Genomic DNA, 27,007 nt, shown 5'->3' on the forward strand with positions numbered 1-27,007 from the left:
ACTCAGAACATACTGTTCAGAGAAGTTCTTGTTCTTTTACCCAACTTCCTCTCATCACTGCTTCTGATGTTTGTGTACAATTATTCCACTAGTAGCATTCTGGCATGTTCTCAAATGCTTGTTTGAGAGAACATAATTGTGACATCTGCTATATTTTTTATCACTAGTACTTTACTTGCGACAAAATCATTGTGCTTTTGGTTTCTTTCTTAAGAAATTGAAGACAATTTCTGTGAACATCATTGCCTTGCTGAATTTAGGCCGTCTTTCTAAGGGACATTGGATGAAACCCTGCCAGTCTTCCCTGGTTGATAGCCTTGTGTTAGACTTTGTTCATGAGTGGCATTTTTGTAGAAAAAGTATTTTTCCTGTATTTTTTTTCAACAGTGAAGCTACTATCATCACCTGCATGCTCGCCACCAGTAAAGAGAGCAGGAATTGAGGCTCAGTGCAACCCAGTGCAGGCAAATGTTTGATCAGCACATTGTTGTCCATTGCTTTAATGCTATCCAATCTATCAACTAGCTCTCCACGAGTGTAAACAGCAGTTGGCATGTGCATGTTCTATTTGCACCATAAGATATAGGAGCAGAATTAGGCCATTCGGCCCATTGAGTCTGTCCTGCCATTCCATCATGTCTGATTTATTAACCCTCTCAACCCCATTCTCCTGCCTTCTCCACGTAACCTTCGACACCCTTATTAATCTAAAACCTATCAACTTCTGCTTTAAATATAGCCAATGACTTGGCTTCCATATCTGTCTGTGGAAATGAATTCCGCAGATTCACCGCCATTCTGGCTAAAGAAATCCCTTCTTATCTCTTTTGTAAAGGGAGATCCATGCATTTTGAGGCTGTGCCCTCTGGTCCTAGCCCATCATGATGGAAAACATCCTTTCCACATCTACTCTATCTAGGCCTTTCAAAATTCGTTACATTTCATTGAGATCCCCCTCATTCTACCTAACTCCAGTGAGTGCAAGCCCAGAGTCATATGTTAACCCTTTCATTTCTGGAATAATTCTCATGAACCTCCTCTGGAATCTCTCCAATGCCAGAAAATCTTTTCTTCGAAAAGGGGCCGAATCTTCTCACAGTACTCTGTGTGGTCTGACCAATGCCTTATAAAGACTCAGTATTACATCCTTGCTCTTATATTCTAGCCCTCTCGAAATGAATGCTAACATTGCATTTGTCTTCCTTATCACTGACTCCACCTGCAAATCGACCCTTAGGGAATCCTGCCCAAGGACTCCCAAGTCGCTTTGTATCTCTGATTTCATCTGGTCCAGGTGACTTATCCACCTTCTGGACTTCTCCTTGGTAATAGCATCTACACTTATTTCTGCTCCTGACACTCTCAAATTTCTGGCATACTGCTAATGTCTTCTATAGTGAAGACTAATACAAAATACTTGTAAGGTTCTTCTGCCATTTCTTTTTCCTCCATTACTAACTCTCTAGTGTAATTTTCCAGCAGTCCGATGGCATGAACATCGATTTCTTGAATTTCAGGTAATGGCACCCGCACCCAATCACAATTCTCCATTCCCATTTCCCTCTCTCTCCTTACCTGCCCATCACCTCCTTACCTTCTTCTGATGCTCCCACCACTTCCCTTTCTTCCATGGCCTTCTGTCCTCTCATATCAGGTTCCCCCTTCTCCAACCCTTTGTCTTTTTCACCAATCCACTTCCCAGCTCTTTACTTCACCCCTTGCCCCCAGTTTCACCTATCACCTTGTATTTCATCCTCTCCTCCCCCCACCTTCTTACTCTGACTTCATCTTTTTTTTCTCCAGTTCTGATGAAGTCCTGAAATGTCTACTGTACTCTTTTCCATGGATGCTGCCTGGCCTACTGAGTTCTTCCAGCGTTTTGTGTGTGTGTGTGTGTGTTGCTTAGATTTCCAGCTTCTGCAGATCTTCTCGTTTATGATAATAATGCAAGTTAAATAATGAAATGTTAGAAAAATATTACATTCCATAAGATGGTCTCGACCTCATAATCTATCCTGTTATGGCCTTTCATCTTATTGTCTTGCCCGCACTTTCCCTGTAACACTTTGGTCTGCATTTTGATACTGTTTTCTCTTGTACCACTTCAAGGCACAGTCCTATTGAATTAATCTCCATGGATGGCGTGCAAAACAAAAGTTTTTCACCGTACCTCCGTACATGTGACAATAATGAATCAATTTACCCAATTTATTGTGGCAATAGGAGCTCTGCATGACAGGACATCCAGGCAGAATATCAACATTTAGTATTTAATTATCAAGGTAAAGATTTGAAAGTTCTAATAGCCATTTTTGTCAGCTGGATTAATAATATGTACTGGGACAGGTATAAACCACAATAGAGCTGAATTCGTGAAGCAACACCATGCCTATTGGTGACTGTCGTCCAGTGTTGAGAAACCAACAAGAGATGTACTCAGTGGCCACTTTATTACGTCCACTTGCTCATTAACGCAGCTACCTAAATAGTCAATCATGTGGCAGCAACTCAGTGCATAAGAGCATGCAGATATGGTCAGGAGGCTCAGCTGTTGTTCAGACCAAACATCAGAATGGGGAAGGAATGTGATCTAAGTGACTTTGACTATGAAATGCAGGGAGGTTCAGGTATCTCAGAAACTGCTGATCTGCTGGGATTTTCACACACAACAGCCTATAAAGTTTACAGAGAATGGTGTAAGAAGCAAAAACATACAGTTAGCGGCAATTCTGTGGGCAAAACTGCCTCATTAATAAGAGAGGTCAGAAGAAAATGACCATGTAACCTAATCTAGAAGCTGCCAAGAATTTCCCTACCGTACAACCCTCTATTTTTCTAAGCTCTATGTACCTATCCAAGAGTCTCTGGGAAGACCCCATTGTTTCCAGTCTGGTTCAATCTGACAGAACGGCGACAGTAACTCTAATAATCATGCATTACAGCAAAGGTGTGCAGAAGGGCATCTCTGAACGCAGAAGTCGAACCTTGAAGTGGATGGGCTACAGCAGCAGAAGACCAGAAACGTACACTCAGTGGCCACTTTATTAGGTACAGGTGTCTAAAAGGAGGAGGAGAAGATGGTCGCGCGACGCAGCTAGCGCGGCTACTCCGGTGAATCATATCTGTAATCTGTCAAGTAGGGTGCCGTGCACAATCCTGATTTGATGGAGACAGACGTGAGAGCACAGAGGAACATCTGGAGAAACTTCTGAAATGCCTTTTTTGCTGCCGCTATTACTGTGTGATCCTGAATCTCTGGAGGGGAAGGCCCCGAATCCTCGGCTTTGCTTGTTGCTCGGTGGCCGGGACGGGGTCAAGGCGCTCGGCAGAGATGGTGCTTGGTGTTCGGTGTCGAAGGGCTGGTTGGAGGCTCGAAGTTTTTGGACGGACTCAGAGTCGGCTACGGTTGGGTGCTTCCAATGTATCAACAGTTGTCGGTGCCTGGAGGTTTATGGCAGAGAGAGTTTCTCCCTTCTGCCACCTGCTATCGGGGACTATCAGGAGTCGATCGGAACTTTGAGACTTTTTTTTACTGTTCCCATGGTCTGCTCTTTAACAAATTATGGTATTGCTTTGCACTGCTGTAACTATATGTTATAATTATGTGGTTTTGTCAGTGTTAGTCTTTGGTTTATCCTGTTTTTTTTTGTGATATCACTGTGGAGGAACATTGTATCATTTCTTAATGCATGCATGCATTTCTAAATGACAGTAAAAGAGGACTGATGATCAATAATCTAATCTAATAAAATGGCCATTAAGGGTACATCCATTACTTTATGGGACGACGTATACGTTGCCCAAACCAGATGCATCCTTACAGCCCCAATTCCCAGTTGTTACTGGCTTGATGCCTTGATCTCCTGAAGCAAATCTGGCAAAATATTTGTTTCAGGAAAGCACTGCATGGACCCAATGATAAAAGATGAGCTTTATATTCAAGCTTTAGCCTACTTTTTTGTTGTGCAGTTATTTTGTTGGTTCAAGGCAGTGAATAATTGCCAGAGGTAATTCCTTTATACTTTCTCTCTTGTGTTTCAGATCCGACCAGCTGTTGAGCAGCTCTTCCCATTTTCTGAAGTACCCCAGGCTTTCCTAAAAATGGAACGAGGCCATGCACGAGGGAAGACTGTAATCAACAGGAGTGGAGAATGAGTCATTTTATTTTGCAGTTTTTGCATAAGCATTTCAAAACAACAAACACAGTAGTACTGTTGCTGATTGTAGCAACTATGTACTGTACAGTGAAAAGGAAATAAAATATTGTCCATTTTTCATATACCAAAATAACTGTAAATAAGATGGTTATACAAGTATTTATCCAAGTTTACGTCACAAACAAATGTTGAAATAGTTGAGTTGATAAAAATGAGGAAGAGGATAATAAACGTACCATCATACCCAATATTAAAGATAATACAGCCCCCAGTTCAGTTGTTAAAGTACAAAAAGGAATGTATGAATGATTAAAAGGTTACAAAACCTTTAAGCTGAAAGTGTTTATGATGATCCTTGATGCAATTTATCAAACAATACCATCATTTGAACATCCACTGTCTCCGTAACGTAGAAGGAATTGCTGGGCCTGCCCATAACATCTCACAACATCCTACAAAGATACTAGTACCATGTTAAATTGTCTTCAGCTGGTCAATATGAAATTTACTTTTTAAAGTCTATATATTTGCAAGTTGTGGCTGTGTTGTCCAGCAACTGTATCTCAGTTGTTGAAAAGCTTTTCAATGAAAACGATAAAAGGGTTGGATTTTAAATTGAACCCAAGTTCAAAATTCAGCCACAAAGTGAAAGTCATAATAAGGAACTAGAACCACTTGTAAAAAAAACGGTTCTTAAAACTTTAACATCAATTCCATTTTCAATTTTGTTCCCAAAAAACTAGAACCATCACAGTAGCAATATGTGCAGAGCAAGTCAAGCATCTGTCTCTCACACTAAAAATACATCCTGAACTTTTAATGGTTTGTACAAGCCAAGGTAGCACAAAAACAGTTACAAACATCCAATATTACGGATATTCAATTCTGCATGTGTACCCTCATATTTATGACCCACCATCAACAGCAATTACAATGTCAAGAGGGGATCATTGCAAAACTTCATCCCAATGCATTAATTCACAAGAGAAGTTATTATACCCATTTCCTGAAGAGATTTCCAGTGTTCAGTAAAACCAATGAGCAAGGTTAGTCAATTATAAATAGTATTTAAAAATATTTCAGCATATTTTGCACCAGGAATGAGATTTTCTCAGTTAAACAGAAACAGCCAGTTACCAACACATGAACTAAATGTAAGAATGCTTAAGACCTTACAAAGATTATAATGTAACAAAAAGCAGATGGCAGTTGTTACTGAATTTGAAAATATAACATTGCACTGACAGTAGACAACTTATATGCACAGTGTTTAGAAAGTGCTTCACGATTTTTCATTTCTGTTTCCACCCTGAAAGAGTCAAACGATATCCAGGTCCCACCTCTGTGTTGGCCGAACCTCATCAAATTTGCTGAGAATAGCATGATTCTTGTCGTAATGCTGACCCCCTTGAAAAAAAGATTACACCTTTTAAGGCATATTGACATAATGTTACTACTTAACCTTTCAGCAGTGAGCACCTGCTTACAGAAGAGCCAAGTTTTCATTGTGACTAAAATCTTGTGAATGCTTCTGCATCCTTGATTTTTCTCCCAGCCACTGATGCCTTGTGCAGCACATTTGGATTTTCTTATGTGCTAATGGGCTTCCAGCTTCTCAGTGGCAGGTGTGAAGAAAAGAAAAATTGACAGGATTGTGGCTAAAATTCTCTTTATTTTTAGTAGATGCAAATCTGAAGGGTCGTAGATTACACTGGAACACCATCTTGCATGCCATCTCTGAAAATTACATTATGCAAAAAAAGATATGAATTCTATTCCCATCTTAGGGTACACCAGATGGACATTTCCTGCTCTCCAGGTTGAGATTTCTCACTGAAAAAGGTAATACTGATTTAAGTGAAAGCAGATGAAGAGTCATTTATGTGCTGAAATATATATCCTGTGATCGCACTGACTATAAACTAAGCATTTTATAAGGATTTCCACATTAATTGCACCCCCTCTCCCAGTAATTCATTTAATGCCTTTCCTGAAGTTAGATACTGACATACTCCTAATGAAAGGAAAGAATGACATATTTAATTTAACTAAATCTCACAATACAATGACTGTATTTGGTTAATGATTAATAAAACAAATCATATCAACACATTCCTTAAACTAACAAACTATGCACTATACCTACAAAACAGTCACCTATAGGGAACACCATCACTCCCTACTTTAAAAAAAAATCACCTATCTGACATTGGTTTGTGTTTTAACATAGAACCTGCATAAATACTCTGCAGCTCCGTCCAAACTGGTGTCCAAAGGATGGAAGGGAGAGTATTATTGCCTTGGGTTCACATTGCTAATGCAAATATCATTAAGCGTTGCAGAGGAATGTACTGACAAGAGCATGAGAATTAGAAAATGGATCAACTCCTCACCTTTTATGTCGATAACCAAGTCAGTCCTAATACAATTCCATATGACTCCATTGGAATCGATGCTCCAGATGTGAATGTCTTTACTGTGGAGTATTGAAATCCCCAGTCTTGAACCTATACCAAGCAAGCTTCCTGTTATATCCAAACAATAATCTTCACCCATCTGTGGCCAGAGAAAGGAAGGGAACAGTTTCAATCAATTCCATCCAAATAAAGGGAGAGTCACTGAATATGAATGAAATACACAAATGAAGTACTGATCGGTTGCATACGCAGTTTGAAATGGCTCATGACTTTGTGATATAAATTGGACTATTTTCGTCTCAGAGGAACACTGTTCAGAACTTAAAATGATGAAGGACCGTGGTCCAAAAAGTTGACTGTTCATTTCCCTCCTTTGATGCTGACTTCCTCCAGCATTTTGTGTGTGTGTGTGTGTGTGTGTGTGTGTGTGTGTGTGTTCCTTAAAATGAAGCTCTACTACCCCTGGGAGATCTGACTGGGCATCTTCAGACCTCACTGAAGACTGCTTCAACACACTTCAAAGTCTACAGCAGGGTTTCCCAATCTTCTTTATGCCATGGACCAACACCATTAAGCAAGGAGTCTGTGGATCCCACGTTGGGAATCCCTGCTCTAGAGAGTGAGCTAGAGTAAGTGAGAGCTTCTATTTTTAACCCGGTGAAATGATCACTTATTGAGTGTCTTCTCGGTGGTGACACCACTGGCAGTACTCTATTACTGGAGGTATTGTTAGGGCCAGGATTATTTATCTAGGATGGAATCAGAATCAGGTTTAGGGTGATGATGAGGATGGCTGGTTCTTCACTTGTGAAGAAGGGGTTTTAAAATAATTGGAATATGTCATATAATTTGTTAACTTAGCGGCAGCAGTATGATGCAAAACACGATAATACAGGAGAGAAAAACTCAATTACAGTATTGATTTACCTATAGATGGGTAAGGGACTTTAGGACAGGAAGCAAAGATATTACCATGCCAACTGTTAAATCTCTCTCTCTCTCCCTCTATCTCTCTCTCTCTCTCTCTCTCTCACTCACTACCGGACCTCCCTCCCATGAGCAATGTGCATCACAATAGTGGAGCTAACAGATGTACTGTCTCACAGCTACAGCGATCTGCGTTCAACTATGATCTCCAGTGATATTTGTGCTTCCTCTCTCTCACTGCATGGTTTTTCTTGGGTGCTCTCGTTTCCTCCTGCATCCTAAGGACACGCAGATTGGTAGGTTAATTGGTCACAGTTAATCACTATTATTCTGTGGGTGAGTAGTAGAATTGCTTAGGATGTGGGGAGAATAAAAAGGGAACACCCTGGATTAGTCTGAAAGGGTGCTTGATGGTAAGTGTGGACGATGTGAGCCAAAAGAAGTTTCAATGTTCTATAAACTTCTTCCAAATAACTGACAGGAATAGAGAAAAATATTCAAATATTGATGTGATACTATGTGATCTTCATTTTTACAAATAACTTAATCCTTGAAAATACAAAGGACACAGCAGAGCATGTGGTGTGGCAAAGTTGTATACATACTACATAATCAGAATCAGGTTTAATATCATCGGCATATGTCGCGAAATTTGTTAACTTTACGGCAGCAGGGCAAGGAAATACATGATAAATAAATGAATTACAGTAAGTGTATACAATATATGCCTATTAAGTTAAAAGAAGTAGTGCAAAGAATAAAAAAGGATTGAGGTAGTGTTCACGGGTTCAATGTCCATTTAGGAATCGGATGGCAGAGGGGAAGAAGCTGTTCCTGAATCGCTGAGTGTGTGCCTTCAGGCTTCTGTACCTCCTTCCTGATGGTAACAGTGTGAAGAGGGCACATCCTGGGTGGTGGGGGTCCTTACTGATGCACGCCGCCTTCCTAAGGCTCTGCTCCATGAAGGAGTCTTGGATACTACAGAGGCTAGCACCCACGATGGGGCTGACTAATGTTACAATTTACTTCAATCCTATGCAGTAGCACCTCCCCCCATACCAGACAGTGATGCAGCCTGTCAGAATGCTCTCCACAGTACCTTTGTAAAGTTTTTGAGTGTTTTAGTGAACAAACCAAATCCCCTCGAACTCCTAATGAAATATAGCTGCTGCCTTGCCTTCCTTATAGATAATAAATAATAAAAGCACATTGAACTTTGTAGAAAAGGTGAAAAAAATTATCACGAAGCAGAAAAGCTACAGTGTGAGATGTTTGAAAAAAAATGCACGTAATTATTTTTAACATCAGCTTTTTTTTAAACGAACTATCAAGGTATCAGGACATTACAAGGAAGAAAGGGAAAAATTTGATTGATTTACTAAAGGTAGGAAGGGGATAGAAGTTGAAGACACAGAATGAATGCAGCGCATTATCAAGACACACCATCTAGCAAGTGGACCAGTGTAACATGCAGCCACAGTATCAAAATTCATGTTGCTTATTAAATAAACATTCAGAACATAAGAGGCTCCACGGGGATATCAGAGCAACACACAAAATGCTGGAGGAACTCAGCAGGTTAGGCAGCATCTATTGAAATGAATAAACAGTCGACATTTTGGGACAAGACCCTTCTTCAGGACTGAGGTTATAAAACGTTTTAAACTATGCCTCACTGTCATTGAAGTTTGAAGCCAAAGAGTGATTCTGTTCTGACAGCTACATGAACAATGCAGCTTCTTTTTCTCTCTCACTGGGAACGGTACAAGGACAATCCTTTCTCATCTAAAAATATCAAATGCTTTATTCATTAAACAAATACAGAGATGAGGGATTGATAAAAGCACAAATGGATGGGACAGGGATTAAAGAGATAAAATTAAACTGATAAAACATTGAGAATATGCTTTAATAATTAACCAAAGAGTATTTGGAAACCTTTGCCTGATCATAAAAGCTGCCTGATGCATATTTTAATCAAATGCATCGCTACTTTAAATTTAAGTTTTATTTCTCGGAATCAACATCCTAAGTACCTTGCTTTTAATGTACCCCTCCTGGTAGAACCAGATTTGATCATCCATTCCGGTTTCTTCCAAAGCCTGTATTCGAATCATTTTCACATCAGTCAGTTCTCCAGTCAAAGTCAAGAATGCTCCAGTACCTCTGTTTCGTACCCTGAAGTATGCTCGCCTCTGTGAAGAAAACAGATTATCTGCATAAATTATTTGGTTTAAGACGGTGCTACTTACTGGTTTGAATGACAACTTACCAGTGACCAACTAAACAAAAAAAAACAACTAAATACTTTGTTATTCCCACTTTTAATGGTGTGTAACCACTGCAACAGTGGCCTGTGGCTTCTCTGTCGGAGTTGAGCTGAATCACTTGAACAATCGAGCATTTTTGCTGTGTGGCTGGAGTCTCGCTGGGGAAGGATGGTTCTGGATGGGGAAGGATGGTTCTCCCTGGGGAAGGATGGTTCTGGATGGGGAAAGGAGGTTCTGGATGGGAAAGGGTGGTTCTTGCTGTTGGAAGTTTGTTTCTTCCAGAATATGATTCTTTATTAGTAACCCACAGTACATATGAATATAAAGAACACAAAAACAACCAAACCACGTTTTTGCAGTACCATGTTCTTGATCATTCTATCATTTCTGCGCATGCTCAGAAACTCTTTCCAATCACGAGCTTACACGTCATATCTCCACACTTCCTGGGGAAGGATGGTTTTCGCTGGGGAAGGATGGTTCTCGCGGGGAAGGATGGTTTTCGCTGGGGAAGGATGGTTCTCGCTGGGGAAGGATGGTTCTCGCTGGGGAAGGATGGTTACAGCATGTTGGGGCTGGAGCTGCTGGAGCAGACTTGGAGGCAATTTGATGTGGCAGAGCCAAGGTGAGGTGTGGAAAAGGTCTGAAGTTTTTATCGACTTAAGAATCGATCTGAATTGGAAAATTCGGTACTGGCTGTATTGTGGCAATGGAGCCTGAGACTGTGAGTGAGGAACGACCTGAGGTTTAGATGACTTAGGTGCTGGCCAAGATTGAAATGGTCGTGGTGTCAGGGTCAGAGGTGAGAGACAGCCCGTTCGGCTCGTGGCTCTGCAGGGTTTGCTACACTCAGGCTGTGGCCTGCAATGAGTGGATTTGTGAATCAGCTGCAGCAATGCCTGGTGGGTGAAAATCAGCTCTGAATGCTGTTTGCTTGCTTTATTGTCTGCACAATTTGTTTTTTGTGTTTTCCTCTCTCTGCACCTTGTGTGTTTGACAGTCCTTCTTTTGGGAGACAAATCTCAAGGTTGTATAAATTACATATACTTTGATAATAAATGCACTCTAAACTTTGAAATGTTCCTCAGTTCTTTTTTTAAACACTTGCAATGTTGTAAGTTTAAACTACAATGTTGATTATGCATTAGTTTATGCCATGTGGATACTTGTATCTTCTGCAGTTAAACTAACCAGAAATAACTGAGAAGAGGTAGGCCAAAGAGTTCCTAACATGTACCAATTAGTAACTGACCTACATTTTCTTTTAAAAATGCTGTTCCAGACAATCCCACTGCTCTAATTGACAAAACTCTTACCTATAAGTTCCATTGTCTTATACAATACAGTAGTTAAAGAAATTTAGCCAAGAAACAGGCCCTTTGGCCCATCGAGTAGTTGTTACCCATCAACCACCCACTAGCACTAATCCAATATTAATCCCAGTTTTTATTCTTCCCACAATTCTCAGTTCTCTCCCAGAATCTACTTTTGCACTTGCAGCAATTTACAGCGGACAATTATTTCCAATAATTGGGTGGAAACCAGGGGACCCCACAGATACCCAAAGAAAGAGAGAACGTGCAAACTCTACACAAATGGCTCCTGAGTTCTGACCTGCAAGGAGACCAATGCTGTAAGGAGCACTGTAAGCCCCTGGCTCTCAGCTAAGGAATTCCTGATCATCTCTCTGGTACACAGAACAGCAAATCAGCAAAGTCTAAGTTTTTATAAGGGGGAAAAGGAAAAGGTACTGTGAATGCAAAATCAGTCCGAAAGCAGCTGACACCAGCACCCTGCTGATGGAATGCTGCATTTGAGGCATTCAAAGCCTTAGGTAGCCAAATATTTCCAATTTTTAAAAAAAACTGCAGGACTGAAAACAGCGAGGAAAGGATTGAAATTTGTAATTAAAACAAAAGTGAAGACACTCTAGATGAGACTTTTGAAGAGGGTGGTCACACCCAGAGTACAGGCTTTGGACAGTAGATGGGTGACCACCAGAACATAAGAAATAGAAGCAGGAGTCGGCCATCTGGCCCATCGAGCCTGCTCCACCATTCAATAAGATCATGGCTGATCTGGCCATAGACTCATCTCCACCTACCTGCCTTTTCCCCAGAAACTTAATTCCCCTACCATGCAAAATCTATCCAACCTTGTCTTAAACGTATTTATTGCTTCATTGGGCTCCTCCTCATCTCCATCCTAAATCTCCTCCCCCGAATGTTGAGGCTATGTCTCCTTGTTCTAGTCTCTCCTACCAGTGGAAACAACTTTCCTGCCCCTATCTTACCTAACTTTTTCATAATTTTATATGTTTTATAAGACCTCCTTTCATTCTTCTGAATTCCAGCGAGTACAGTCCCAGGCGACTCAATCGCTCCTCAAAGTTTAACCCCTTCATCTCTAGAATCAACCTGGTGAACCTCCTCAGCAGTATAAAGCCAATATATCTTGCCTCAAGTAGGGAGACCAAAACTGCACGCAGTACTCCAGGTGCGGCCTCACCAGTACCCTGTACAGTTGCAGCATAACCTCCCCGCTCTTAAATACATAGTCATAGTCAGACTTTATTGATCCCGGGGGAAATTCAATCCTTCTAGCAATGAAGGCCAGCCTTCCATTTGCCTTCTTGGCAGCCTGCTGCACCTGCAAACCAACCTTTTATGATTCATGCACAAGCAGCAGGAGAGGTAAGGGGATTAAAAAATCAGCACAGGGTTCCCCTATGGCCATTCCCCTCAGCAATAAGTATATATCTTTGGATACTGCTAGTGGGGGCGGGGGGGGGGTGTGTGATCCATCAGGGTACAGCTGCAGCCTGGCTAGTGGCACTGTGGCCGGCTGTGAGGCTCAGCAGGTAAGGGGAAAGTCAGCAAGTGCGGTAGTGATAAAGGATTCAATAGTTGGGGAGACAGATACGAGATTCTATGGCCATTTTAGAGACACCAGGATAGTGTGTTGCCTCCTGCGTGCTGGGTCCAGGACGTATCGGAGCAGCTGCAGGATATTCTCAAGGGGGAGGGTGGACAGCCAGAGGTTGTGGGGCATATTGGCACCAATGACACGGGCAGAAAAGGGTAAGAGGTCCTATGCAGTGAATATGTAGAATTAGAAAAGAGGCTGAAGAGATGGACCTTCAAGGTTGTAATCTCTGGAATACACCTGTGCCACAGGCTCATGTAGGTAGGAGTGGGTTGATAGCACAGATGAATGGGTGGCTGAGGAGATAGAGCAGGGGGCAGGGTTTCAAGTTCTTGGATCGTTGGAACTTTTTCTGGGGAAGGGGTGACCTGTACAAGTGGGACGGGTTGCACCTGAACTGGAGGGGAACCGATATCCTGACCGTTAGGTTCGCTAATGCTACACGGGAGGATTTAAACTGGGTTTGCAGGGGCTGGGAACCAAAGCGCCAAGTCAGTAAAGTGAAGGATTAGACAGGTAGGTAGTGTCAGGAAAAGTACTGAAAGGCAAAATTGAAACAACAGGTATGATGCGTCAGATAGTCTGAAGTGTGTATATTTTAATGCCAGGAGTATTATGGGTAAAGGTGATGAACTTAGAGCACGGATCAGTACATGGAATTACGATGTTGTAGCCATTACTAAAACTTGGTAGAGAGGGGGTAGGAATGGGTGATTAATGCACCAGGTTTTCAAAGATTTAGAAAAGGTAGATGAGGAGGTAGAAGAGAGTGGTGGGGTGATGAGTTGCACTACTGATCAGGGACAATATCACACTTGCAGTCAGGAGACATAATGGAGGGATCAGACACTGAGTCCATTTGGGTGGAACTCAGGAATAGGAAGGGTGCAATCACACTGATGGGATTGTACTACAGACCATTCCCCCACCCCCCATTAGCCACTGGGACATTGAGGAACAGATATGTAAACAGATTAAGGAAATGTGTAAAATAATAGGGTTGTTGTCCTGGGGGATTTCATCTTCCCTAATATAAACTGGGACCTTCTCAATGCAAGGGGTTTAGATGGGGCAGAATTTGTTAAGTGTATCCAGGAGGGTCTATGAAATCAATATGTGGGGGTCCAACAAGAGGAGGGTCTGTACTGGACCTGGTGTTGGGTGATGAGCCTGGCCAGGTGACCATTCAGTGGGTGAGCAGTTAGAGAACAGTGACCACAACTCCTTAACTTTCAGGATAGCTGTAGGTTCTTGTGGGAGAGTTTTAAATTGGAATAAGGCAAATTATTTGAGGGCATGAGGCAGGAACTAAGAAGAGTTAACTGGGAACACCTGCTTTCCAGCAAGTCCACATTAGACATGTGGAGGATGTTTAAAGATTAATTGCACAGATTACAGGAAAGGTATGTTCCTGTTAGAAGGAGGGACAGGGATGGAAAGATAAGAAAACCTTGGCTGTCCAGAGAGGTGATGAATTTAGTCAAGAAGAAAAAGAAAAAGTATGTAAAGCTTTGGAAGTTGGGGTCAAATGGAGTACATGAGGATTATGAAGAAGCTGGAAAATAACTAAAGAAGGGAATGAGGAAAGCCAGGAGGGGCCATGCAAAATCCTTGGCAAATAAGATTAAGATGAATCCCAAGGTATTCTATACATACATCAAGAACAAGGGGATAACTAGGGACAGGGCAAGACCACTCAAGGATAAAGGGGGGAAACATTTGTTTGGATGCAGAGAATGTGAGTGAGGTACTTAATGAGGACTTTGTTTCAGTATTTACCAAGGAAAAGAACGTGGAGGGCCAGGAGATCAGTGCTGAGTGTACAAATACATGAGGGCGGTGAAGGAGGAGGAAGTGTTGGACCTCCTAGGGAGTATTAAGGTGGGTAAGTCCCTAGGGCCTGATAAGATTTAGCCCAGGTTATTGAGGAGGCAAGAGATGAGATTGCCAGTATTTTTGTGTCCTCTCTAGGCATAGGCAAGGTCCTGGAGGATTGGCAAGTGGTTAATGTTGTACGTTTATTTCAGAAGGGAACAAGGGAAAATCCTGGAAACTATAGACCGGCGAGTCTCACATCAGTTGTAGGGAAATTGCTGGAGAAAATTCATAGGGATAGGATACAGTATATGAGCATATGGAAACCCTTGGTCCAATTAGGGAGAGCCAATATGGCTTTGCGTGTGGCAGGTCATGTCTTTCCAACTTGATTGAGTTTTTTGCCAAGCTGATGAGAGATATTGATGAAGGTAGGGCAGTGTTTGACAAAGTCCCTCACGGGAGGCTAATCCAGAAGAATAAGATGCATGGGGTCTCCAGCGAATTGACTGTTTGGACTCAGAACTGGCTTGCACATAGAAGGCAGAGGGTAGTGGTTGAAGAGGTTTACCAGGATGCTGCCTGGATTAGAGGGCATGAGCTATCATGAGAGGCTTTACAAACTTGGTTAGTTTTCTCTGAAGCGTTGGAGGCTGAGGGGAGATCTGATAGAGGTTGATAAGATTAAGAGAGGCATAGATAGATAAGACAGGGAATATCTTTTTCCCAGGGTAGAACTGTTTCATAGCGGAGGACATTCATTGAAGGTCAGAGGGTGTAGGTTCAAAGGGGATATGAGGGGTAAGTTTTTTTCCACAGTGGTGGATGTCTGGAATGCACTGTCTGGTATGGTGGTGGAGGCAAATGCATTAGAGGCTTTTAAGAGACATTTAGATAGGCACATGAATGTGAGGAAGATGGACAGATATGGAGGAATTAGTTATTGGGGGGTTTTGATTTGCTTTTTAGCTGGTTCAGCACAACATTGTGGGCTGAAGGGCCTGTCCCCGTGCTGTACTGTTCTCAGATCAGTGGAATTCATTACCACAGGTGGCTGTGGAGGCCATGTCATCGGGTACATTTAAGGCAGAGGTTGATAGGTTCTTGATTAGTCAGGACATGAAAGAGGGAGAAGGCAGGAGATTGGGGCTGAAAGATAAATGGATCAGCACAATGAAATAGTGGAGCAGAATTGATGGGCCAAATGGCCTAATTCTGCTCCTATGTGGTTTAAAATGATTGAATTACATATTGATTTAATGCAAGGAAAACAAAAAAATCTTAATTTTGAAAATACATTTTTTCATTTCCTGAAGAATCTGTTTGGGGTTGTGTTTGAAAATGTATTTTAACCCCTGAAGAGATCAGGCATTTCCCTTCCTATTGAAAATTCATTAATCTACAAGAGAATCAGTTTTCTTTTCTTCATTAGTGTTTCAACTACTTTTGATTGGATGGGCATCAGTGATGATGTCCCAGAAACATTATTCAAAAGTTCACACGACAAATCTTTATAGCCACATGTCCTGACCTGAATTAGCGGACGCAGAGAACCGATCACATGCCATCCAGTGTGCTGATGCCAATTGGGTATCTGACTGGCCTGTAGCAATATCTGTCGACCTCTGAAGTTACTGCCTTCGTAAACAACCCACCTGTTTTTCATTTAAAAAAGACAAAATATATTTTGCACATTTACAAAATACAAAATACCTGCAGAATATTACACTAATATTGAGTATTACCTGAAAAACCTAAAGTTCTGCAGACAGAGGTTACTTCAGTAAAACATTACGGATCCATTAAGATTGTGATACTGCGTTGATTTCTAAATTGGTTTAAAGACACACTGAAGAGTCACAACATAAAATGATCCACCTTCGAGCATTTTAATGAGGTGACAAGACAATGTTTTTCCCTTTAGGAAGACTAACAGGCAGAGCAACCAAAAAGTACTGGACCAGCTCAGAATGACACAACATCAGAAAAGCAGATGTGTTTCACACTAGAACATTCCAGCTGGCTACGAGTTGTAATAAAAGCGAAAATGCTGGAAACACTCAGCAGGTCAGACTGCATCTGTGGGAACAGACCACACTCCTTAAGGATTGGCAGCAACACCTCTGCTACAATTATTCTCAACACTGGTGCTCCAGAGTATTGTGGCCCTATTCTACTCCCTGTACACGCGACTGAATGAGAAGATTTTGCTCTAATTTTTAACATTTATTTTATTTAGAGCTGCAGCACACAATAGGCCCTCTGGCCCTTCAAGCCACACCGCCCAGCAAATCCCAATTAAACCCCAGCCCAGTTAGGGGACAATTTACAGTGACCAACTAACCTCCCAACCGGTACGCCTTTGGACTGTGGAAGAAAACCAGAACACCCAAAGGAGACCCACATGGTCAGCATAAGACCATTAGACCACAAGACATAGGAGCAAATGAGACCATTCAGCCCATTGTGTCTGTTCCGCCATTCCATCATGGCTTATCCTGGATCCCACTCAACCTCATATATCTACCTTCTCGCCACATCTTTTGATGCCCTGACTGATCAGGAGATGATCAATTTCCACCTTAAATATACACATGAACTTGGCCTCCACTGCAGTCTGTGGCAGAGAATTCCACAGATTTACTACCCTCTGGCTAAAAAAAATTCCTCCTTACCTGTTTTAAAGGGTCACCTCTCAATTTTGAGACTGTGCCCTCTAGCTCAGGATACCCCCACCAATGGAAACATCCTCTCTACATCCACCCTACTTAGTCCTTTCAACATTCAGTAGGTTTCAAGGAGATTCCCCCACATTCTTCTAAATTCCAGCAGTACAGGCCCAAAGCTGCCAAACGCTCCCCATATGTTAACCCCTTCGTTCCTGGAATCATCCTCGTGAATCTCCTCTGGACTCTCTCCAATGACAACACATCCTTTTTGAGATATGGGGCCCAAAACTGTTGAAAATACTCCAAGTGTGTCCTGACTAGTGTCTTATAAAGGCTAAACATTATTTTCTTGCTTTTATATTCTATTCCCCTTGAAATTAATGCCAACATTGCATTTGCCTTCTTTACCACAGACTCAACCTGTAAATTAACCTTCTGGGAGTCTTGCATGAGGACTCCCAAGTCCCTTTGCACCTCTGATGTTTGAACCTTCTCCCCATTTAGATGTTGTTCCTTTTATCAAAATGCATTGTAATACATTTCCCAATAATGTATATGATGGGAAGGACGTACAAACTCGTAACAGAGGATGCTGGGACAAGTGGACAAGAGAGCCATGTAGGGATCGATCCCTGTGGAAAGAGGATCCTGTATATTGGAGAGACTCAACGTAGGTTGGGAAACCATTCTGGTGAGCACCTTTGCTCTGTCCACCAAAAAAGCAGGATCTCCCAGTGACCACTCACTTCAAGACTACTTCCCATTCCCATTCCAAGATGTCAGTCCATGGCCTACTTGACTGTTGCAATGAGGCCACACTCAGCTTGGAGGAACAACACCTTACATTCCACCTGGGCAGCTTCCAACCTGACGGCATAAACATCAATTTCTCAAATTTCCAGTAATTGCCACCCCCTCTCCTTTATCATTCCTCATTCCTGTTTCCCTCTTTCAGCTTATTTTCTTACCCGCCCATCACCTCCCTCTAGTGCCCCTCCCCCTTCCCTTTCTTCCATGGACTTCTGTCCTCTCCTATCCCTTCTCCAGCCCTTTATCTCTTTCACCAATCAACTTCCCAGCTCTTTTCTTCACCCCCTTTCCCCCTCATTTTCACCTATCACTGGCCACTTTGTATTTCTCCCTCCCCTTCCCAGCCTTCTTACGCTGCCTCCTCCCCTTCCTTTCCTGTCCTGTTTACTCTATTCCATAGATGTTCCCTGGCCTGCTGAGTTCCTCCAGCATTATGTGTGTGTGGCTCGGGATTTCCAGCATCTGCAGAATCTCCTGTATTTGAAATTGGTAGAGTTGTGAGGAGGGTTGTCAAAGAATACAGCAAGGTACATTATCAGTTGGAAATTTGGGCAAAGGATGGCAGATGGTGTTCAATCCCAACAAGTCTGAAGTGATGCATTTTGGCAGGTCAAATGCAAGGAGAAAGTATACAGTAAATGGCAAGTACAAGTTCATGTTAAAGTTAAAGTCTGTCCCGAGCCTTGTGGCCCATCAGGCCAGTGCTTATGCCGGTTTCTGTGGCGTGAAGTGACTGAGAGTACGAGACACCCCCCCGGATAGGATGCCAGTCTATTGCAAGGTTAACCCCCAGCATTTGCCGGTACCCATTTTCAGCTGGGTGGACTGGAGCAGTGTGTGGTTAAGTGCCTCGCTCAAAGACACAACACGCTGCCTTGGCCGAGACTCAAACCCACAACCTTCAGAGTGTGAGCCCAACGCCCTAACCACTTGGCCATGCGCCACATAAGTTCAAGTTCATAGCTCCCCGAAATTGGCAACACCTCTGTCTTGAATGGTAAAGAAACTGTATCGTATGCTTACATTCATTGATCAGGGCACGAAATATAACAATTGCAAATCATGTTGCATTGAGGTCAGGCCACATTTAGAGTATTATGGAGACAGAAGATGTTTCAAATACTGGAATCTGGAGCAACAAACAATCCCTCATAAACCACTGAGTTCCTTCAGCAGATTGTTTCTTTGGAGTATTGTGTGTAGTTCCAGTCAATTCATTACAGGAAAGATGTGCAGGCTTCAGAGAGGGTGCCTTGAGTCTATTAGCTATAATGAGATGTTGGACAAACCAGAGACATTTGTGTCAGAAGCTGAGGGGGTGCGACCTGATAGCAGTACAATTACAAATAGTATAGATAATGGAGTGTTTTTCCCAGGGTAGAAATGTCAAATACGGAGAGCATAATGTTAAGGTAAGAGAGGAAGAGTCTAAAAGCGATGTTCAAGGCAATATTCGTTTTAAAAAGCACAAGAAGAGATAGGTACCTGGAACACATTACCAATGGAGCTGTTAGAAGCAGATAAGGTAGCAATGCTCAAGAGATCTTTAGGCAGACATATGATTTTTAATGCTTCAGACACAACTGGGAAAACCCTGTCAGATGGTTGGCGCAGAGTTAGTGAATTTTGTTCAAGAGACTCTTCCCAAGCATCAAAAATGCAAATTTACATCCAACTTGCCATCTTCAAGAAATGTAATTTACACATACAGTGATTCATGTTGCCTCAAAAACAGGCATTTTATTCAAATCTAGTTAGCATATTAGGTAACTGGATCATTTGAATTTGTTTTATTTAATTTTTAAAACCAATTTAAAGATAAAGATAAATATTGTATATAAATAATAAATGCACAATCCAGATAACTTTTTTCTAATATCATAGTAGATCATTCCCTTGCATCAAAAGTTTTGGAGCAGCTTTTCTTTTACTTACGTTCCACCATTAACTTTGAGTGAAGAAACACGAGTATTATATCCTTCTAATTTCAGATTCAACACTTCCGAGTTCAACTCAACTCTCTTTCCTTCAAATTTCTCTCGCATAAAGAGTATTATGCCTGGCATTGAGAAACACTGAAAACAAGAAAAAAATACTTTTCATAGGAAGAGGGAGAAAAGGCAATTACAGCTATTAAGAACAACTAGGAAGGTGTTGCTGGAACAAATACAGTGTATGGACTGACTGGCCATGACAGCGAGCAATTACAGAGCGCTGTGGACATTGCTCAGCCCATCATAAGATCCAGCCTCCCCTCCATGGATTTTGTCTTCACCTCCCATTGCTCCAGGAAAGTAGCCAACAGAAACAAAGACCCCTCCTACCTTGGGCATTTTCTCTTCTTCCCCCCCCCTTGGGGGAACGTTGACTCCGACCATGAGTGGCCTGCGTCGGGCATTTTAATGCTTTACAAGGCGCAGATTGGAAGACTGTGTGGGGCACCATTCCTCACACAGGCTAGAGCAATGTGTGGTTAAGTGCCTTGCTCAAGGACACAAACACGCTGCCACAGCTGAGGCTCGAACTAGTGACCTTCAGATCACTAGACGAACGCCTTAACCACTTGGCCACGTGCCCTTTGCATTAGGCAGAAAATACAAAAGGTTGTAAACATGCAACACCAGGCTCAAAGACAGTTTCTATCCCATTATATGATCATTGAAAGGACCTCTTTTCAATTAAGTTTATCTCATAACTTCACAATTTATGTTGTAAGGCCCTTGCACCTCATTGTTTGACTACTCTGCACTTTCTCTGTAACTGGAACATTACACTTTGCATTTTGTAGTACTCAAGTATATTATGTATTGACATTATCTGTATATATCACATAGAAAACAAAATTGTATTTATTTTATCTTATTTTGATATACAGAGAGGAATAGGTCCTTCTGGCCCTTTGATCCGCACCACCCAGCCACCTCTGACAGCCCCAATTTAACACTAAGCTGATCACAGGACAATTTACAATGACCAATTAGCCTATCGGGAACGTCTCTGGACTGTGGGTGGAAACTGGAGCACCTGGAGAAAACCCATGCATTCCACGGGGAGGACGTACAGAGACTCCATACAGAGGATGCTGGAATTGAACACCAAATTCTGAAGCCCTGAGCTGTAAGGTGGCATTAACCACTGGGCTACTATGGTGCCCCATATGGTATCGTGTGTATTGTATCTCACTACACGTGATAATGATAAGCCAATTACCAATTACAATTATTTTTGATTAGTGTCAGAAAGGTCGACAGCATTTTTGAAAATAACATAAGGGATCGCTACCTTTATAAACAAATCGTACACAAGGAGATTATAGTATAATTTTCTAAGAACACTGGTGGTTCATAATATAAATCACCAATATTTAAAGCTAACAGAGATTTATGAGAATGATCCTGAAGTCAAAAGATGAGCTATTTGGAAACCCTGAATAAAATAGACTTATTTGCCTTCACAGAAAGCTTAAAGGAAAGCATGAATTTTACAAAATAGTGATGGGTTTTCTACTGGCAATAGGGTCAGTAACAAGACCTCAGAAACTGGCAGGAAGAATAACAGATAATATCATGAGAGAATGAAATTATACAGCAATTGCTTTAACATTGTGAATTGGGAAATGAAAACATATTTAATAAGAACTTCTAAAAAGAATACTTGGTGAATGCGTGGGAGAAAGCTCATAGGAAAATGGAGACAGAGCAGAAGGGTTAGACAGTGGATATATTTTTCAACAGAAAAATAACTCAGACATAATAGGATTCTGAGCTATGGGTTTCTCTCTTAGTTTCTTATCACATCACTCATGAAATCTCCTTAGAGGAGTCAAAATAGACAGTTAACAATCACATATAGTATCACAATCTAATCAGCTATTCAGCCTTGAAAATGAAATAACACATATTATATATAACAGTTCAGGATGTTCCGATACAGGAGTTATAGGCGCTAAATGTAAAAGTTGTAATTTCGGAAATTATCTTTCCACACATTTAGAGAAGAAATTTTTAAAGCTTTACATAAAAGGACTTGAGTTCCACCAGTGCCAATCACGTTTTTGGAAGATAACATCATTGTTTGAGAAGAAGGCAATGACAAACCACTTCTGTAAAAAACTTTGCCAAGAGCGATCATGGTCAAGACTACGATCACCCACGTCATACGACTTGGCACGTGAAGATGATGGTGTTTACTGTTTGACTTGCTGAAGCACAAAGAACAAATTGGGATCTAATATTGTGACCATCTGCTGATGCAGAAAGAACATGAAAAAACACCAGCATGAGTTACGTATCCTTCAGCTTCTAAAAGAAACTTGGGCTGTTAGACATATCAACAGCATCTGAAATTTCTCAACTGGAAGTTAAATATTTAAGGGATACTTACAAAGTTTACTGTCCTTGCGGATTTGATACACGTATCAACTATACAGCCCATAGCTGCCAAGTCAGGGTAAGTTCCTTCCTCAAGTACGTATTGTCTCCCAGTGAAATTCTCTGCATCAAAAACTACCCAGCTGCAAAGAAACACAAACCATGAATCAACTAGTTTAGCCTGCCTTCTGACCAGAAAGGTTCAAAGTATTACAGTTATTTCAAAAGTCAGGCTCATGGGGGGATTTCAGTATGCAGGTAGATTGGGAAAATCAGGTCGGTACTGGATCCCAAGAGAGAGAACCTGCAGAGTTCCTACAAGGTGGCTTTTTAGAGCAGCTAAAATAGGGGATCAGCTATTCTGGATTGGGCGTTGTATAATGAACTGGATTTCCGGAGACACGATGCAGAAAAGGCTCTTCCAGTCCTTTGAGTTGTGCTGCCCAAGAATCCCTCGATTTAACCCTAGCCCTAATCACGGGACAATTTACAACGTCCAATTAACCTACCATCCACTATGTCTTTGGACTCTGTGAGGAAACCCGAGCACCTGGAGGAAACCCACATGGTCTTGGGGAGAACATACAAACTCCTTACAGGCAGTGTCAGGAAATGAACTCAGGTCTCTAGTACTGTAAAGCACTGTGCCAGGGAAGCTATGGTAAAGGAACCCTTAGGAAGCAGTGATCATAATATGATAGACTGCAGTTTGAGAGGGAGAGGTTAAAGTCAGATGTATCAGTATTATAGTAGAGTAACGGGAATTACAGAAGCATGAGAGAGGAGCTGGCCAAAGTTGTTTGGAAGGGGACACTAGCAGGGATGATGGCAGAACATCAATGGCTGGTGTTTCTGGGAGCAATTGGGAAGGAGTAGGATAGATACATCCCAAAGAAGAAGTATTCAAAATGCAGGATGAGGAAAACATGGAAGTCAAAAGCAACATAAAAGCGAAAGAGAGGACATATAATACAGCAAGAATTAGTGGGAAGTTAGGGGACTGGGAAACTTCCAAAAACTCGTAGAAGGCAACTAAAAAAAAAATAGGGAAAAGTTGAAATATGAAGGTAAGACAGCCAATAATCTCAAAGAGGATACCAAAATGTCTTTCAGACATATAAAATTTAAATTCAGGTTAGAGTAGATATCGGACCACTAGAAAATGATGCTGGAGAGGTAGTAATGGGGGACAAGGAAATAGCAGATGAACTAAGTAAGTATTTTGCATCAGTCTTCACTGTGGAAGACACCAGGAGTATGCCGGAAGTTCAAGAGTGTCAGAGGGCAGAAGTGAGTGCAATTGCTATTGCTAGGGAGAAGCTGCACGGGAAGCTGAAAGGTCTGAAAGTAGATAAGTTACATGGACCTGATGGACTACACCAAGAATTCTGAGAGAGTTGAAAAGATTGTGGAGCCATTAGTAATGGTCTTTCGAGAAGCACTAGATTCTGGAATGCTTCCAGAGGACTGGAAAATTGCAAATGTCACTCTACACTTCAAGGGAGGGAGGCAGAAGAAAGGAAATTATAGACCAGTTAGCTTGACCTCAGAGACTGGAAAGATGTTGGAGTCTATTGTTAAAGATGAGATCTCAGGGTACTAAGAGGCACAAGATAAAATAGGCCAACGTCAGCGTAGTTTCCTGTGGGGAAATTCTGGCCTGACATATCTGTTGGAATTCTTTGAGGAAATAACAAGCAGGATAGAGGAAGGAGAATCAGAAGATATGGTGTCCTTGGATTTTCAGAAGGCATTTGATCAAGTGCCATGAGGTTGTTGAACAAGACAAGAGTACATGGAATTATACAAAGGATGCTGGCATGGATAGCACATTGGCTGATTGGCAGGAGGCAAAGCGTGGGAATAAAGAGATTCTTATCTAGTTGGCTGGCAGTGACTAGTGGTGTTACACTAGGGGTCAGTGTTGGACATGCTCCTTTTTACGTACGTGTCAATGATTTGGATGACTATTGATGGCTTTGTAGCCAAGTTTGCAGATGATAGAAAGATAGGTGGAGGGGCAAGTAGTGTGAGGAAGCAGGGAGTCTGCAGATGACTTTGACACCTTAGGAGACTGAGCAAAAATATGGCAGATGGAACACAGTGTTGGGAAGCGTATAGTCGTGCACTTTGGTAGAAGGAATAAAAGTGTAGATTACTTTTAAACATTCAAAAATCCGAGGTGCAAAGGTAATTGGGAGTCCTTGTGCAGGATTCCCTAAAGGTTAGTCTGCAGGTTGAGTCAGTAGTGAGGTAGGCAAATACAATGCTGGCAATCATTTCAAGAAGATTAGAATACAAAAGCAGAAAGGATGAGCTGACATTGGAGAGGTTTACGAAAATGATCCCAGGAATGGAAGGATTACATATGAGGAGAGTCTGATGCCTCTGGGCCTCTACTTGCTGGCATTTAGAAGAATGGGGTGGGGGGGGGTGAGGTTATCTCATTGAAACTTGTTGAATGTTGGGAGACCCTAGGTAGAGTAGATGTGGAGAGGATGTTTCCAATGGTGGGGGAATCAGGGATCAGAGGGTGCAGCCTCAGAATAGAGGGAGGTTCATTTATATGGAGATTTAGCCATAGAGTGGTGAACTGTGGATTTCATTGCTGTGGAGGCCAGGTAAATGGGTGTATTTGAAGTGGAAGTTGATAGTTGCTTGATTAATAAGGATGTCAAAAGTTACATTTAGAATGGATGAATAGGGTCTGGAGGGATAATAAATCAGCCATGATGGAATGGCGGAGCAGACTCGATGAGCCAAATAGCCTAATTCTGCTCCCATGTCTTATGGTTTCTTTGAAGAGCAGGTCAAAGTACTCCCACCGTGCTGCTGGATAGGGAAATGCAGGGTTTCAACTCACTAACTGTGAAGGGCTTATGATACGCTCAGGATATAGGCAACAGAGGGAAATCTACCCTTAATGGTGTTAGACTCCTCCTGCTGTCTTGACCTTCATGATGGTATAAATTGTAGGTTTGGAGGGAGCTGCTGGAGTAATCTGGACTAGTAACTGCAATGCATTTAATATCATTTACACCCTTCACTCATTTCACTGGGGTGTGCAGGCAGCTTGGATGCAGTGTGGACAATCTAAGTATTGTTCCTTACTGCCTCATGGAAAAAGTCTGCTGGACCACCTTTAGTTATTAGTTATACTCTTGACTTCACCTCACCTCTCGATAGAAATCATCCTGCAACTTCTGCACATTCACAAACCCAACTTATTTCAATAGAACATAAGATTTTTAATTTGTTTAGTGAAATCCAGAGGGGGTGAGAATAACAGCAAAAGTAATAGGAACAGAGTTAAGCCATTTGACCCAAGTCTGTTCTGGCATTCAATCAAGGCCAATTTATTATCCCTCTCAACCCCATTCTCCTTCCTTCACCCCATAACCTTAGACACCCTGACTAATCAAGGACCTTTCAACCTCCACTTTAAATGTACTCCATGACTTGGCCTCCACAGCCACCTGTGGCAATGAATTCCACAGAATCAGCACCCTCTGGCTAAAAAAGGTTTTCTTCATCCATGTTCTAAATGGAAGTCCCTCCATTCCGAGGCTGTGCCCTCTGGTTCTATAACCCACCTCGCCACCTGTAGGAAACATGCTCTCCACATCTATTTTGGCCTTTCAATATCGGATAAGTTTCAGTGAGATCTCCCATCATTCTTCTAAACTCCAGTGAGTATAGGTTCAGAGCCATCAATCACTACTCCTACGTTAACCCTTTCATTCCTGTGATAATTTTCATTTCATTCTTGTAACAGATCATACAATGGACATTTTGCACTAAACGTCATCACACAGTATTTACTGTCAACTATTGAACTGAGGAAGCAAAATTCTTACATCACTGATCAATGTCTTGCAAGCTGAGGGTCTCAAAACAGGAGTTCACAAAAGCATTCTGCTTCATTTTTTTTATATTTTCCAATTATAATGAACAGAGCTTTCTCATTTACTGAAACAAAATGATAGGTATTGTTTTTTGGAATAGTAAGGTAGCTTTAGCTTAAAATAGGGCATCAAGAGGGAGTGTCAAAATTTAACCACAAAAAGGATAGGTGTTAAAAACCATAAAAGATATTGAAATAGACTACAATATTCTATTTAACTGACTATCAGTTTAAAGAACTGCCACTGTAATCCATAACTACCCCATTAGGCCTTTATATTTTCAAGATCTAGATTAATTTGCTCACCTGCCACTTAGAACTTCACAGGACTTGGATGAAAAGCCATCAGGAAATTGGACTGCATCCATGTCGAAGATTTGTACGCTTCCTTGAAATTCAGGCTCAGAAAAGAATTTCACCTGCTCACAATAAATCACATAAAACACATACAATATGCTTAAAAATATGATACAGAGCTAATGCTGTGTAAAATTTACAATTTCAATATATCAACAATCTTATTTGCTTTAAACTATAAATAACATGGACTGTAAAAATGGTCTGAAAGAAATTACAATCATAATTGAGCAAATCCCCATGGCAATTTAGCTCAGACTCTCAAGATCCCTTAATAATTCCTTCGACAGAACAAGTTAATGAAAACATGGAACTTTATTCTTTACCTTAAATTTAGACAGTTCGCTATCCACTGCATCCTGAAATTTAAAAAAAGGCACAGATTA

At 41.6% G+C, this 27,007-nt stretch overlaps 2 protein-coding genes across 4 annotated transcripts in view; one reads left to right on the forward strand and one right to left on the reverse strand.

Moving 5' to 3' along the window:
- rtn4ip1 (reticulon 4 interacting protein 1) overlaps positions 1 to 5,449 on the forward strand; it is a 59,881-nt gene extending 54,432 nt beyond the window's left edge. Inside the window, exon 8 of one of the 2 annotated variants that reach the window (XM_063040823.1) lies at positions 4,042 to 5,449. In XM_063040823.1, coding sequence (XP_062896893.1) covers positions 4,042 to 4,155 — 114 coding nt within the window. In that variant the 3' untranslated portion in view covers positions 4,156 to 5,449. The remainder of the gene's footprint in view (positions 1 to 4,041) is intronic. The other variant, XM_063040822.1, reaches the window with a different exon arrangement.
- Positions 5,427 to 27,007, reverse strand: part of crybg1a (crystallin beta-gamma domain containing 1a) — a 252,149-nt gene continuing 230,568 nt past the window's right edge. For both annotated transcript variants that reach the window (XM_063040819.1, XM_063040821.1), the window contains 8 exons: positions 26,948 to 26,980; positions 26,571 to 26,683; positions 22,374 to 22,503; positions 19,926 to 20,065; positions 16,043 to 16,166; positions 9,538 to 9,696; positions 6,551 to 6,713; positions 5,427 to 5,564 (listed from right to left, as the gene is read on the reverse strand). In XM_063040819.1, the coding sequence (XP_062896889.1) occupies positions 5,476 to 5,564; positions 6,551 to 6,713; positions 9,538 to 9,696; positions 16,043 to 16,166; positions 19,926 to 20,065; positions 22,374 to 22,503; positions 26,571 to 26,683; positions 26,948 to 26,980 (951 nt within the window). In that variant the 3' untranslated portion in view covers positions 5,427 to 5,475. The remainder of the gene's footprint in view (positions 5,565 to 6,550; positions 6,714 to 9,537; positions 9,697 to 16,042; positions 16,167 to 19,925; positions 20,066 to 22,373; positions 22,504 to 26,570; positions 26,684 to 26,947; positions 26,981 to 27,007) is intronic.

Source organism: Mobula hypostoma, chromosome 2 (assembly GCF_963921235.1).
Source record: "Mobula hypostoma chromosome 2, sMobHyp1.1, whole genome shotgun sequence".
NCBI classification, from domain to species: Eukaryota; Metazoa; Chordata; class Chondrichthyes; order Myliobatiformes; family Myliobatidae; genus Mobula; species Mobula hypostoma.